This window comes from Mobula hypostoma, chromosome 20, assembly GCF_963921235.1.
Source record: "Mobula hypostoma chromosome 20, sMobHyp1.1, whole genome shotgun sequence".
NCBI lineage: Eukaryota > Metazoa > Chordata > Chondrichthyes > Myliobatiformes > Myliobatidae > Mobula > Mobula hypostoma.
In genome coordinates, this window is record NC_086116.1 from 21,181,916 (window position 1) to 21,198,365 (window position 16,450).

Consider the following 16,450-nt stretch of genomic DNA (forward strand, 5'->3'; position numbering starts at 1 on the left):
CAAATATGTAATCTTATTCCTAATTTGTATGTTCTAATGTTGTAATAACCCATGTATTGCAAAGTTCACTCAAGCTCCAGAAGTCCACTCACCAGACATCCAGATATTAAACCCTTTCACAGATCCTCATTACTCAGCAGCAATTCGTGCCGTATTATTCAATACCTGTAAACTCACTAAACACAAAGCACAGTGATTAAATTTTTCAGTCCTGATGAAAGGTCTCAGCTCAAAACGTTGACTGTACTCTTTTCCATAGATGCTGCCTTGCCTGCTGATTTCCTCCAGCATTTTGTGTGTGCAGCTTGGATTTCCAGCATCTGCAGATTCTTTCTTTTGTAACATAGGATATTACCTTGTTCCTTTCAACTTTAATTGATTGGGAAAAAAATGCCAATTTTATCAGAAAATGTAATCAGTGACTGAACTGTAATGATATGAATTGTCTCCAGATCAATAGCTGAAATTTCCATCGAGGATAGTAATTTTTATATGCATTCATGACAGCATTGAGCCAAAATCAAGCCTGTGTCTTTATTCATTAAAATGTTTCCTTAATTCTTTTGGTATACTTATGAAGGAAAGTGTTGATATAGGTATATGATTAATTGACCTACAGTTAAAATATCATTAAAGTTGCCCAGTTTTAAAACTTCCTCATTCTATTCAAATCAGATGAATACATGTAGGAATATAAATCACAGCAATAAGGAAACCCTCAGTGAGAACATAGGAACGTTACCACAATGAAATACTTTTACTTCCTTGCTGTTCTGACTCTTCTCCTGTTCATGGGTAAGAAATGCTTTCCATGCAAGTCATTGGATTGCAATTAAGAAACAAATACTGTCAGAAAAAAATTATGCTTGTGATTTTTTATGAAATATAGAAATAATTTTTGAAGTGTATGATATTCTTGTTAAAGTGCAGATATCTTGTTTAAACATTAAATTATTCAAGCAATGCTGATCTTGAACTGAGTTGCACTCAAAAGCTGAAAAAACTTAATAATAGTATTTTGCCTTGTTTATTTTGCCTAATTTGCCTATTGTGCTTATCTTTCCCTGTCTGATATATTCAGCAGCCTGTGCTAATTATATTGTGAAATATTTGCCTGTGTATAGTGAGACTAAAGGAGTTTGCATATTGCCAAACCTGGTTAAAGTGTGCATCAAGACATTACACAAGACCTTTGCAGAGTAATTGGGATATTTTAATTGAAGATACTTTCATATTCTATTATAGGGAATTTTTCATTATGGATTAGTAATCAGATTATTATTTTCATGCTGGTTCCATATAATAAAATGTAAAGCTTGATATATATTTCATTTTTAAGAATATTTATGTTTCCAAAAGACTTTAAATGCAGTTAATAGTATGCAAAATTTCAGCAAATAAGTTGTAATGAAGTTTCTTATTCTCCATATATGTTGCAGAAATATAATAAGCATTTTGTAAATTAGGATGCAAAAGCTTGAATGAAAAAGAGATTCTGTGAGGTGTGCTGATTGATTTTATTTGATCAGGGAAGCTCCAGATGTATGAATTTTAAAACATACTGTTACGTACCCCGTAACTGGGTTGCCAAACCAGCAGAAATTGACCACTTAGTTGGAGTCTGGATTACTGGAACTAAGAAAGTTTTATTAAAGAAATAAGCAACACAGTACTCTAATCATACACAGAACTAGGATAATAGGATCAATCAAGCTCTATGGCAGTCTAGGGGTAAAATGATCAGTCTCAAGTGACACAGAGTTCAGTTCAATTTAGTTCAGTTCGCAGTAATCACTGTTGTGCCGTTGGGGAGGGAGAGAGAGCGAATGAATATGCAAATCGGATTCCAAACAGACCTTTGATATTCCTCGCAGTTAGCTTTCGGGTGAGCCCTTTGTAATGTCTTCTGAGGTCACCAACTGTGACCCCTCCGTTCCAGATACGATCGTCCTTCTGCGGTGAACCCGGCACCCAGGCAAGGGAGGACACACACACCAGGTTCCCGCCGACCATATCTTTCCACCCTATGCGTCTATGGCTGGTCCCGCGACCAGACCTCCAAAACTCCCACCACCTTGTGGGGCCACACCGCTTCCAGGGTCTCGTTACCTCGTGGTGTCGTGGTGTCTGTTGCCTTAGCGAACCTGTCCCTTTTATCCCCCTGCTGGGGTATCGCCTCTCCATCAAACTTCAAACAGTTCAGGTTCAAAGCAACCGATCTTGACAATACTCGGAACTGTGTATCCTTTTCGTTAATCTCTCTCGTCCCCCATTAACATTTCTGAATGTTCCCCCATTGTCCTCTTATCGGCATCAATCTTCTGATAATTTGGTCTGTTGTCACAATACAAAGCCCAGTAAAGTGCATGTAAATTCAAAGTTTGACTCAACTCATCAAGCCCTTTGAAATAAAGTACATGAAAAGAAATACTTCATATTTTCCCTCCACCTTTCCATGGCAGCATTTCTCCTTCATTTGAACGGGATCTCCAATTTTGGGGCAACTCTGACCAGTGTGGCATTAGGGAGGCTGTGTCCTCAGTATAATGCCAGAGAATTCCAGAAAGATTGGGGTTAGAGACTCAGTACATCCTGAACTTACAGCTGGTGACCGGGAGCAGCTGAATGCTGAAGGTTTCCTTTAGAACCACCATCCACTGCCTGTTATGTTTCCAACCTACATCCTTATTTCCAACCGCAGTCCAATAATATTTTAATTATCTATTTATACCAAAAATTGGGTCATCGATGAATTCGCTCTTGGATTTTCACATACTCAAGTGTGGGATCATTCCAAGATTTTCGCTGAAATAAATAACTCTACACCCTACGTTATTCATGGACAGGTCGGCACACAATTTATATCTCTTTAAGCTGTGAGGTTCAAATAAAGTAAATCAGAATGTCCACCACCAGAGCAGATTTATAGCTCTTGTTTCCTGATATCAGCACTAGAAAATATTTCCAATGTGCTTGTAAAGAATGCTCACAGTTAAATGCACTGATTCATATATTTCATGCCGAGGTGGGGTTAAATTAATGTTACAGTTTAGATAACGAAGAGACTAGGCATTATCATTAAGTGTCAGAGCTCCAAGGCGGAATGCTTTTACAGGTCTCTGAAGCACCAGTTGCTTTACCTGTTGATCTAGAGCCAGCTCAGTGTAATCCCCCACTATGCACCATTCTCTCACTATTCACCCAAACCTCCCACACCAAAAGAGTTAAGTATTAATGCAAGAAAAATTTAAGCAGATTTGCATAGTGAGCACAACCAGTGGAAAGAAGGTTTGGAGAACTAAAAAACTTCTTCATAGCCTTAGCTACAGACCGGATACATAAAAATAGTGAAGTGCTAGCCCTGTGAATCGGCAGCACAGATATGCGCTGCCATCAACAGAGCTAAGTGATCACACAAACAACAGAAAAGATGCAAGATCTGCAGTCCTCTGCATCTAGTTGAGTGGTGGACAGTCATATGGCAAATGAATCTGTTATTATCCTCAACAATATCAGAATCCAGCAGATAAGTGCTAAGATCAAGACTGAAGCGCTTGAAATCTTCTTCAGCCACCGTGTCATGTGAACAGAACATCCACCATTATAGCAGTCTGTAGTGTTCTCGTGCAGTGTGTTGAAACTCTGACTAAACACCAAGTTAAACCGGAGCCAATGAAGACATAGTCGTAGTAAGGTTAACCATTTACTGTTCACTCCTCCGCATTAACATCATATGGTGAAAACTGTTGATAAAAAAATACAAACATATACAGCGTCTGTTTCGTTCTGGAGACCACACACACTCTCTTCTCTTAGCGAGTGTCTCCAGCCGCCCTGAGTAGGGAGCGAGGGGGGTCGCGTCAAACCGCCGCCGGGCCCAAGCCCACCCCGCGTTTGAAATTGAAAAGCCGACACGCACGCTGCTTCCTTTAACAGAAACCGTGTTAATATTTTTACTTCAAATACTTCCATAGGAACTTACGGCATTGCTTCTATAATGTTCCTTTGTGGGTGGAAACGGAGCTCTTCACAATCATGCTGCACGCATGGCACCCACCTTCTCACCTTCTCCGAACCGGAAGTTACACACAAGACATGGCGAAACCGGAGGTGATGTCATCACATGCCGCGATATACCATAGACAATGAATTTACCTTTGTTAAACTGTAACTTAGTTATCAACCTTTAACTTTAACTAGAGCATAGTTACAAGTAAATTATTTAAAGCATAGACCCAACAAAGTCAAATAAATGCCTTAAGAGCAACACACAGTCTGTTACAAACCAATTTGATTCATGTGATATTGAGAAAAAAGTCAAATCAACATCACAGCAGTAGAGCTGAAGGCCTGTGCTACAAAATAGCTACACCTCCAGACAAGTTGTTCCAGTACAGTTAAAACTCTGTGTTCACCCATCAGTGTTCAAAGTTATCCAGGCAAGTCATATTCACAAAAAGCAAAGCAAATCCAAACTAGCTAACCAGCATCCAATAAGCCTACTTTAGCGAGATGATGGAAGTATTGTCAGATGCACTCAGTTCCAGGTCTTATCACAACCTTGGTCTCATAGAATTTTAAAGTAAATTTATTATCAAAGTACATATATGTGTCAGCATATACAACCCTGAGATTCATTTTATTATAGGCATGCACATTAAATCCATAATAGAATAATAACCATTATAGAATCAATGAAAGACCACACCAACCTGAGTTTTCAACCAGTTTGCAAAAGACAACAAATTGCAAGTACAAAATGAAAGGAATAATAAAGAAAGAAAGAAAGAAAGAAAGAAATAGATTAATTGATTAATTAATTAATTAACATTGAGAACATGAGATGAAGAGTCCTTGAAAGTAAGTCCATAGGTTGAGAGAACATTTCAATGATGGGACAAGTGAAGTTCAGTGAAATTATCCCCTTTGGTTCAAGAGCCTGATGGTTGAGGGGTGATAACTGTTCCTGAACTTAATGGCATGAGCCTTGAGGCTTCTGTACCTTCTTCCTGATGGCAGCAGTGAGATTAGAACATGTCCTGGGTGGTGGTGAAGGGGTGGGGGTCCCTGACAATGGATGCTGCTTTCTTGTGACAATGCTTCATGTAGATGTGCTCAATGGTGGGGAAGGCTTTACCCATGATGAACTAGACCATATCCTCTACTTATTGTAGGATTTTTCATTTACAGTATTGGTGCTTCCATACTAGGTTGTGATGCAGACAGTCAATATACTCTCCTTCACTTTATAGAGGTTTGTCAAAGTTTTAGATGTCATGCCGAATCTTCGCAAACTGCTAAGGGAGTTGAGCTGCTGCCATGCTTTCTCTGTAATTGCACTTACGTGCTGGGCCAAGGACAGGTCCTTTGAAATAACAACACCAAGGAATTTAAAGCTGCTGACCCTTTCCACCTCTGATCCTCCAATGAGAATCATGGACCTCTGGCTTCCTCCTCCTGAAGTCAACAATCAGCTCCTTGGTCTTGCAGACATTGAGTAAGAGGTTGTTTTTATGGCACCACTCAGCCAGACTTTCAACCTGCCTCCTATATGTTGATTCGGCCTATGACAGTAGTGCCACCAGCAAACTTGAATGTGGCATTGGAGCTGTGCTTAGCCACACAGTAATAGAGCAGGGGCTAGGCACACAGCCTTGCAGTGCACCTGTGCTGACAGAGATTAAGGAGGAGATGGTATTGCCAATCCAAACTGACTGGTGTCTGCAGTTGAGAAGATCAAGGATCCAGTTGCACAAGAAGATATTAGGATCAAGGTCTCGAAGCTTTTGATTAGTTTTGAGGGGAGAATCGTATTGAATGCCAAGCTGTCGTCAATAAAGAGCACCCAGATGTATGCATCTTTGCTGTCCAGATGTTCCAGTGTTGAGCAAAGAACCAATGAAATGGCATCTGCTGTGGACCTGTTGTGCTGGTAGGCAAATTGGAATAGATCCAAGTCGATCCTCAGGCAAAAGTTGATATGTTTCATCACCAACCTCTCAAAACACTTCATCACAGTGGATATAAGTGCTTCTGGACGATAGTCATTGAGGTAGATTACCATATTCTTCACAGGCACCAGTACAATTGAAGCCTTCTTGAAGTAGATGGGTACCTCAGACTGCCAAAGCAAGATGTTAAAGATCTCAATAAATATTCCAGCCAGTTGATTAGCACAAGACCGCAGTACTTGGCTACTTCGTCTGGGCCAGTACTTGGCTCGATACCTCATCTGGGCCAAATGCTTTTCATGTGTAATCCCACCTGAAGGCATGACATCCTTAGAGATTGAAATCTCAGATCATTGGAGGCTGTGGGAGTTCATGATGGTTCCTCCACGTTTTGACGGTGAAAGTCAGCAGAGAAGACATTGAGCTCAGCTGTAAATGAAGCCCAGTTGTCACATATGCCGCTTAATTTAACTTAATAAAAGATGGTAGTATTCAAGTCCTGCCACACTGTTGACCATCCTTCATTGATTCATTTTGTCCAGAATTGCCACTTTATCTGAAGTTCCAGAGGTCGTACCTGGACCTCTTGTACCTTTCTTCGTCACCAGACTTGAATATCTCCAATCTGGCCCTCAGCAGATTGTGATCTTGTGGTTTATCCAGGGCTTCTGTTTCGGGATGACTGAATGATTTTGTGGGACACACATTTTCATAAAGTCTGGAGTATTCATTCAAATCCACAGATGAGTCCTTGAACACGGCCCAGTTCACTGACTTGAAGCAATCCCATAGCTGCTCCTCTGCCTCCCACGACCTCCTCTTTGTTGTCTTTATCTCTGGAGCTTTGCTCTTTTGCCAATGCCTGTATGCAGGTAGGAGAAGGGTAGCCAAGTGTTCAGGTTTCTCAAAATGCAATCTGGGCATGGAATGATAGGCACTCCATATCTTTGTATAACAGTGGTCTAGTGTGTTGGGACCTCTGGTGCTATAGGTAATGTGCTGATAGTATTTGGGCAGGCTTTTCTTCAAACAAAGCTAGTTGAAGTCCACAACTATGAGTTGAAACACTTCTGGCCATGATGATAAAGTGCCGTAGCTGTTTGGTCTACTGAGTCCTTCAGAAGATTGTGAAGTCTGTAGACTGTTAAGTTGATTTAAAAGTACATTGTTTGAAGAGAAACTACATGCTGCAGATTTCAGTGGGAGTAATTCAAAAGAGATATATTTAGAAGTATTGTATGTAGCCTGTACAATGTCACAGTGGTTCAGCACCGCCATCTTGGAGGAGAACGGATGAGGCCTCCGTCAGTCAGGGTCAGCCATGGATATTGCATCACAGTGGTGTAGATACCTAGATATGCAAGCCAGGGCAGTACAATATGAACAGCAAGCTGTTACACATGAAGCAAGCTCCTCCTCTACACGCATCAGATGAATCCAAAGGAACAACAAAGACTGGTACAGTTTCACACAAGCAGCATCGCAAGAGTTGCCAGTCAGTGCTGAACTCAATGCAGGACTGCCTTAGGGACTCCAGCTCTGGATTTTTCCCTCGGTATTTACTCCCGAAGCCTTCTCCGTAAGTGGGTATAGCCACAAGGCAGCTTTCCTTCTCCGAGATGAGCTGCCAATCACTGCCGTTGAGCCCCATCTGCCCGAAGTGACTGGTTTTAAGGTGCCAGGAGCCCAATTTTCCTGTCAGTAGAAATGGTTCTGCCAGGCTTGGTAGCTAAACCATCTTTTTAAGATGGCACTGCATACAGCGGCCGTGTTGCCTGCTCTATTCCAAATCTACAGTATACTACTAATTTCTACAATTTTCTTAGCATTTTCCATTCAAGCAGCTGACAGTCACATCAAATACAATAGACTGACCCTCCTGAAGATCAGTAAGATGACATTTACCCAACATGTTCCACCTTTCCTATCCTGGGCACCCCTGCTTGCGTGATCCATGGGAGACTTATCTCTTACATCGCCACTACCTCAGAAGAAGCACTGGAGGTGAAGGAGAAGGGCTGGCGTCCTGGTGAGACTGAGAGAGCCTGCAAATCGGCCGCTGCTCCCTTGCATACCCCTGGCTAATATTCAGTCCGTGGACAACAAGCTGTGTGAACTGAGAGCCAGAGTCTTCTACCATGCTTCGTGGAAACCTGGCTGACAGAGAAGAGACTGGACCATGCTATCGAACCCTTTGGGTTCTCCCTGCTCCTGGCGGACAGGTTAAAAAACCTCTCTGAGAAGAGTAACAGAGGAGGGGTATGCTTCATGGTCAACAATGCTTGGAGTGACCCCCAGAATGTGCATGCACTCAAATCCCTGTGTTCCCCAGACCTGCTCTGCAGACCCTACTGGCTGCCTAGGGAGTTCACGGCTGTTATCATCACAGTGGTGTACATTCCACCACAGGCTGATACTGACCTAGCTCTCAAGGAACTGTATGAGACCATCAACACGCTGGAGACTGCACACCCAGAGGCTGCCTTCACCGTCACTGGTGACTTGAATGGAGCATTGCTGACAAAAGTCGCTCTGAAGTTTTGTCAGCACATCCAGGTGAGCATTCGTAGAGGTAAGTCACTTGACTACTGCTACACTGCCTTCCGCAATGCTTACAAAGCTCTCCTTCGCCCAGCTTTTGAAAAATCAGATCACTCTTCGATCCTGCTTTTGCTGACGTACAGGCAGAACCTGAAATAAGAGGAGGCCATAGTTAAAACCATCCCCTGTTGGTCCCACCAATCGGCCTCCATGCTGCAGGACTGCTTCAATGACGTCGACTGGTATGTCCTCCATGATGATGATGTCTGCAAATTCACGGACAGCGTCACATGTTTCATATGGAAGTGCAGCGACGGTGTTGTCCCCCAGAAGTCGGTCAGGGTCTTCCGGAACCAGAAACCCTGGATCAATAGTTCCGTGTGAACAGCACTTACCATGCAACATAGAGCTTACATTGCCAGCAATCAGCTGGAACTCAAGAAAACCATCTACGATCTGCACAAAGCTATCAAGTCTGCGAAACAACAATACAGGGACAAGACTGAGTCAAGATTCACAACGTCACTTGTGACTTGTGGCGAGGGCTGCATACCATCGCAGATTTCAAAGCCAAACATAGTGGTGCCGCCAACATCGTAGCCTCTCTCCCAGTTGAGCTCAATCGCTTTTACGCTTGGTTCGATGCCGCTAGCTCTGAGCCTCTGAGGAAAGTCACCACAACAACCTGCAACCTGGTCATCTCTGAGGCTGAGGTAGGCAGATGTTTCCAACGAGTGGACAGTCGCAAGGCTGCGGGACCAGACGGCGTCCCAGGGTGAGTACTCAGAATGTGCACAGTACAACTGGCAGGTATGTTTACAAACATTTTAATCTCTCCCTCTCCCAGTGTAGAGTACCCTCCTGCTTCAAATTATCCACCATTGTCCCTGTACCAAAAAAGACCAATGTAACATACATGAACAACTGGTGTCCTGTCACACTCACCTCAATAATAAGCAAATGTTTTGAGAGGCTGGTCAAGGATTACATCTGCAGCTTGCTACCACCCAAACTGGACCCCTACAATTCACTTACCAACACAACCGATCGACAGATGACGCAATAGCCACTGCTGTACATACCGTCCTTACACATCTGGAGAAGAAGGATGCTTATGTGAGAATGCTGATCTTGCACTACAGTTCAGCATTAAACACCATAATTTCATCCAGTCTCAACAGGAAGATCAGAGACCTCGGCCTTGACCCTGCCTTGTGCAGCTGGATACTGGACTTCCTGTCAGATCGCCAGCAGGTGGTAAGAGTGGGCACCCTCACCTCCAACCCTCTGACTCTCAACACAGGAGCCCCTCAGGGTTGCGTTCTAAGTCCCCTCCTTTACTCCCTGGATACCCATGACTGTGTCGCCACCCACATTCCAAACTGCTAATTAAATTTGCCAACAACACTACATTGATTGGCCTAATCTCAAACAATAACGAGGTGGCCTACTGGGAAGAAGTCATCTCTCTGACACAGTGGTGTCAAGAAAACAACCTCTCTCTCAATGTTGCAAAAACAAAGGAGCTGGTTGTGGATTACAGGAGGAATGGAGATGGGCTAACTCCTATTGACATCAATGGATCAGGGGTTGAGAGGGTAAGCAGCTTTAAATTTCTCAGCATCCACATCACCGAGGACCTCATATGGTCTGTACACACCAGCTGTGTGGTGAAAAAGGCACAACAACACCTCTTTCACCTCAGACGGTTGAAGAAGTTTGGTATGGGCCCCCAAATCCTAAGAATTTTCTACAGGGGCACAATTGAGAGCATCCTGACTGGCTGCATTACTGCCTGGTATGGGAACTGTACTTCTCTCAACTGCAGGACTCTGCAGAGAGTGGTGCAGACAGCCCAGTGCATCTGTAAATGTGAACTTCCCACTATTCGGGACACTTACAAAGAATGTGTGTAAAAAGGGCCTGAAGGATCTTTGGGGACCTGAATCACCCCAATCACAAATTGTTCCAGCTGTTACCATTCGGGAAATGGCACTGCAGCATAAAAGCCAGGACCAACAGGCTCCAGGACAGCTTCTTCCACCAGGCCATCAGACTGATTTACTCACGCTGATTTGAGTGTATTTCTGTGTTCTATTTATTATAAATCATTATAAATTACTATGATTGCATATTGCACATTTAGATGGAGACATAATGTGAAGATTTTTACTCCTCATATATGTGAAGGATGTAAGAAGTAAAGTCAATTCAATTCAAAGTCCAGGAGCTGAACTTGGTTGTCAGAGGTTATTTGATTCACATGTCATTGGGAGCATTTAATAGGTAGCAGGAGCTTGTCCCCAGTACCACTCCTGGCTACAACAACCTTAAGGAATCTGGAAGAGAACTATCTGTGGGTTAAATGAAGTAAGTGTGACTGCCATTGGCAACCAGGTAGTATTCGATGGGTATCATGGGAAAATACGCCAATCGCTGAAGTGATATCTGGAACAAAGGAAGATGACTGAAATTCCTGTCAATTATCCAACCCCAAGATATCACTGCTGTAATACCTCAGGGCGATGTTCGAGGCCCCATCATCTTCAGTTGCTTCTTTAAAGTTCTCTCGTCCTTCACAGGGTCAAAGGTGGAGACGTTCATTGAGACTGGATAATGGTGAATTCTATTTCTAGCTCTGAAACAAAATTGTAAAGGGTATAGATAGGGTAAAAGCAAGCAGGCGTTTTCTATTGAGATTGGGTGAGACTAGAATGGGTGAAGGGTGAAAGGTGAAATGTTTAAGGGGAACTTCTTCACTTAGAGTATGGTGAGAATGTGGAATGTGCTGCCAGCAGAAATGGTGGATGAGTGTTTGATTTCAACATTCAAGAGAAATTTGGATAGGTATATGGATGGGAGGGGCATGGATGGCTAAGGGCCAGGTGCAGGTCTATGGGCCTAGACAGAATAATAGTTCAGCATGGACGAGGCAGTCCTCAAGGTCTGTTTCTGTGCTGTGGTGATACATGTCTCTATAGCTTGATGAGAATGATCAAACAAGAATCTAAGCTAAAAATGGAGCATTAAGATAATGATAATAGTAAAGTAATTTAGGTCCAGTCAGGCAATCGCTACATGTAACTTTAAACAGTATATAAAAAAATTTACAACTCCAATCCATTCACTTCTGCAGAATCATGCACATTGCTAGATTTGACTTTGCTGTCACATTAACTCTGTAATTGCTGATGATTTTCTGTGGGTGATCTGTAGTTTTTTTGTATGAGGTAGGGGGTTTGGGGTTTGAGTTTGCGAGTTCTGTTTCTTTTTCCTTTTTGCGTGGAAAGGGGGATTTGACATCTTTTCTTTCAACAACTTCTGTGGTTTTTCTGTACTTAATGGCGATCTGGAGAAGTCGAATATCAGAGTTGTATTGTAAAGCATACTTAGATAATAAAATGGATCTTTGTAAAGATGATTTAGTATAGAGAAACCCATCCTGTGTTTTTCATATCAAGAGATTCTAAAAATTTGACTGCAAGAAAATTTGTATTGAAATACAAGCACTGAGATTTCATGGGTTAATATTTGTGGCACTTCTAATAAAATGCATTTATGTATTGTATATCCTCAAATCTCAATGTCTCATTTTAAATCAGGTCCAGATGACTCTGTACATTTACTGACCTCCGGCAGTTTGGAGGACACATCACACAAAAGCATTGGTAAGTAGCTCTTACTCTTCTGGTTAAATTTTCTGCATTTTTTTTCTTTGAAGCATCTTTGAAGAATTGCTACCACTGTATCATCAAATATTGTTTCTTCCCCTTTACCATCAGGGACATGTTACACCTGGGGGAAAGGAGCATTCCGGACTTTTCAAAATGATTTTTTCTACTTCACATCAAAGTGCAACTTTGTTCTGAGTCGTCAGTGCAAGGGCCCTGGAGAGGACTTTAACATTCAGATTCGCAGAGGCTCTAATGGCAATCTGGAAGATGTACACATGAAAATTGAAGGTGTTTCTGTTATTATAAAAAATAAAACAATTACAGTGAAAGACATGATGTAAGTTATATTCAGATCACCCTCTGTAGATCTATTTACCAAATTTTAATTCAAATACCTTGATTCTTTAATGGGTCATGCTAGAATTTCACATGAACAACAATGTCTTCAGAATTCCTGTCATCAAAGTTGGGTGAGATCTAATTTGCCATTGAATTACTTGAAAGCTATTCGAATGACGCTAAGCCAGAAACATAAAAAGCATACCCAGTCATCCATGGTTATTGTTGAGAATGCCAAGAAATATATTTACTGTTTCTCAGATTCTCTTGCAGATCCAGATTAGAAAATAACTGCACACTATTGCTTTGTAGAATACAATTGCCCTATGATGACAAAATCATCATTGTGCAGAAACATGGAGTTTACACCCGCTTTTCAAACAGAAAGCATACAATTGCTCTGATCTGGAATCAGCGTGATTCATTGTCGGTAAGACAAAAATTGGAATTTTCACTGTGGATAATATTATATCTCTATTTTTTTCTACTTCTGAAGTATTAACCTGCAACATTCAACAAGAATTGTGTACATTATAGCATCCAATTGTCTATTCTTCACACTAAAAATACACAGGTTGAGTTCTAATTTATTTGAGAATGAAAGTTCGGGGTTTATTTTCAATACAGAATAGCTGTATTGCAGAGACAACACTAGCAAACCGCAGAGGAGGTGGTTATTGGGTGATCCACTGTCAATCAGTATCAATGACCACACAACATTAAGCAACTAACATACATCAAAGTTGCTGGTGAACGCAGCAGGCCAAGCAGCATCTATAGGAAGAGGCGCAGTCGACGTTTCAGGCCGAGACCCTTCGTCAGGACTAACTGAAGGAAGAGTGAGTAAGGGATTTGAAAGCTGGAGGGGGAGGGGGAGATGCAAAATGATAGGAGAAGACAGGAGGGGGAGGGATGGAGCCAAGAGCTGGACAGGTGATAGGCAAAAGGGGATACGAGAGGATCATGGGACAGGAGGCCTAGGGAGAAAGACGGGGGGGGGTGACCCAGAGGATGGGCAAGAGGTATATTCAGAGGGACAGAGGGAGAAAAAGGAGAGTGAGAGAAAGAATGTGTGCATAAAAATGAGTAACAGATGGGGTACGAGGGGGAGGTGGGGCATTAGCGGAAGTTAGAGAAATCGATGTTCATGCCATCAGGTTGGAGGCTACCCAGACGGAATATAAGGTGTTGTTCCTCCAACCTGAGTGTGGCTTCATCTTTACAGTAGAGGAGGCCGTGCATAGACATGTCAGAATGGGAATGGGATGTGGAATTAAAATGTGTGGCCACTGGGAGATCCTGCTTTCTCTGGCGGACAGAGCGTAGATGTTCAGCAACTAAGCAACTAAGATTGATTTCAGGCAAATAACCTTCATGTAACTATCCTTTGATGACTTTGATGACTACATTTCACCTGAAGAAATTATTATTTTATTAGGAAAAATAGCACCAATTTCTATTCTCAATTCGAGTGATGCTTTTGTATAAAAAAGTTGATTTTATTTACAATATGATAGATATTTTCTGAGTCACATCCCCATCTTCATCCCCATGTCATGAGTTGATGCAGTCTTGGTGGAGTATTAACTTCCAAAGAATCTCACAATAATGCATCAACAGCCTATATTATGCAGCATCACTAACACAGTAACATTTGACACCAAGCTTCAGAAGGAATTATTATGAATTAATAACTTTAGTTTTCAAAGAAGTAGGTTTTATAGGCGACTTGTAGAGGAGCAGGTAAAGGTACAGAGGAAGATGGTTTATAAAGGAAATTCCAGAAAAGAGGGACTTTGCAGGTGAAGCATTTGGAATTGGTAATGAAAATTACCAATTAAAGTAATTAAAATAAGGAATTCATGTCCTTTGTTTCAATAATTCCAGTGTCTGTCATTATTATAATGGTACAATTAATACAGTGTACCTTTTAACCGAATGATAGTTAATTTTGCTCGGGTTCGCTTGCGTCATACTCCAGGGTGCTCTCCTCAGTTACTTGATGAAGTAACTATAGCTTTTGGCCAGAAGTAGATGTCAGGTGGTACCCAAACTTCATAGAGCATTTCAGCCCTTAACCAGTACACTGTCCAGTTGGTGGGTCAGCAGTGGTGGTCAAGTCACTGCCCATCTGCTCCTGACTTCCAACTCAACTCCTCTTGCCTGCTCCACATCCAGCAAGAGGCTCTTTCGGCTTCCTCCCCCATCCTGCGAGCTGCTTGGTTCTTGCTTGCTCTTTTCATCAAGACCCAGTTCAGACAACAACCTCTAAGCTGACCTAGCTGGGAACCCTCTACAACCAAAGGGGAGCAGCCACATCTGCCTTCCTTTGTCCCTGCACTCCTGGACGAAGAACTGGTCTAAAACCTTCCACCCATGGTACTGTGAGCTCCACCAGGATGCTTTCTTTTCTTCGGTAGGCCACAGTCTGATGGCTGGTCGGTGTGGTTTGCACCACCTTCAGGAGTTGCAGCTTCCTCCCCACATCAACCCTCATCTCCCGTGGCAACTTGGAGCAGATTGGATTGAGGCCTCGCTGATATGACTGGCATGGTCCTCTCCTTGATGAAAATGACTGGCCTTTTGCCTCTCTGGCAACTGGTTTCTTTGTACACCTCTCCCATTCCAGTGTGTCAGCAAGGGACAGCAGGACCTTGTCATGACACCACCTATACTGTCCTTGTGTTAAAGCTGTTTTGCATCCTGACAGTAGGTGTGCCAGGGAACTCCACTGACCACAAAGCTTGCAGTTGGGGTCCCCTCTCAGCCCCCTTGTGTGCTGCTGTGATGGTGTAGGGAGAGAGTCATAGATGAACCGCAGGAGGAAAGAAATGCAGAAGGGCTCCAGTCTCCAAAACTCTGCCCAAGTGATCTTGCGCTTGGGAAGATCCCATTTTGTCTAGGCACCCTGTGACCCCAACTCCACTGCCTTCAATAACCGCCTTTCATCCTCCCGGTTCTGTATCTCTACCTGGGCCATGTCACACCTATCCCTTGCACTTGCACTCCCCCATCGTTGGAAGGTCGCAGAGCTGAGGCTTTGCCGTCCCTGACATGGGTTGCCGAAGATGTCTCTCAGCTGCAGGGAGCTCACTGCCTGGTCTATGGCAGAGTTGGTGGCCCACTCTCGATCCCATCTTGTTGTGACTCCTACTTGATTTATTAGCTCTTCGGTGTTAACCACCTTGAACTCCCCCACTACCGATGACAATGGGAGTTGTAGCTGGCTTGATTTTATGTAGAGCCCCACAGAGGAAAAATTCGGGATCCCCAGCCACTTCCATAGGTCTTGTTGACTTTCCTCTTGATGCTTTCTACAGCAGTCATGGGGAACTTGTACACCGTGAAAATCCAGAGCACCTTTGGTAGAAGATCATGTTGGTACAACCATGTCTTAAATTTACCAGCGAGTCCAGTTTTGTCAATCTTCTTCAGCCACTCTTCAGTCTGCTTTACAGTGTCAGTGATGTTGGTGCTGTCCGTCATTGCTACATTGAACCACCTTCCAGGACACTTTACTGGGTTGTCCTCTGTGGATGGAATGACTGCTCCCTGTACTTCAAGACTGCAATTGCTAGTAACCTTGCCCTTTTTGATCACCATGCATCAGGACTTCCTGGCCTTGAAGGTCATCCTAGCCCATGAAGCTACATTGTCCAGGGCTAGGATGACCCATCTTGCTTGGACACAGGTTACAGTGACCATGAACCCCCATATTACAGGTTGTCAGATCCCAGGCTCCAACGCTGGGCCTCAGGTTACGTCTGCTGCTGCTGATATGAGGAGGTTCATACCCATGGCAAACAAGATTGGGGAGATGGTATAAGCAGTTGGAATTTCTTTTTGGAAGTCTTGCCACCTGGTTGTAAAGTGGGCTGACGTGAGGCGTAGCTTGAATCCTCCTAGGTAGCTGGTGATCATGTCTCACGTTACTGGTGGGATATT

At 43.0% G+C, this 16,450-nt stretch overlaps 1 protein-coding gene across 1 annotated transcript in view; it reads left to right on the forward strand.

Moving 5' to 3' along the window:
- The first annotated feature begins 746 nt into the window (after nucleotides 1–746).
- LOC134359595 (mucin-19-like) overlaps nucleotides 747–16,450 on the forward strand; it is a 65,689-nt gene continuing 49,985 nt past the window's right edge. Inside the window, exons 1-4 of the mRNA XM_063073092.1 lie at nucleotides 747–795; nucleotides 12,095–12,160; nucleotides 12,275–12,503; nucleotides 12,818–12,935. Of these exons, the coding sequence (XP_062929162.1) occupies nucleotides 747–795; nucleotides 12,095–12,160; nucleotides 12,275–12,503; nucleotides 12,818–12,935 (462 nt within the window). The remainder of the gene's footprint in view (nucleotides 796–12,094; nucleotides 12,161–12,274; nucleotides 12,504–12,817; nucleotides 12,936–16,450) is intronic.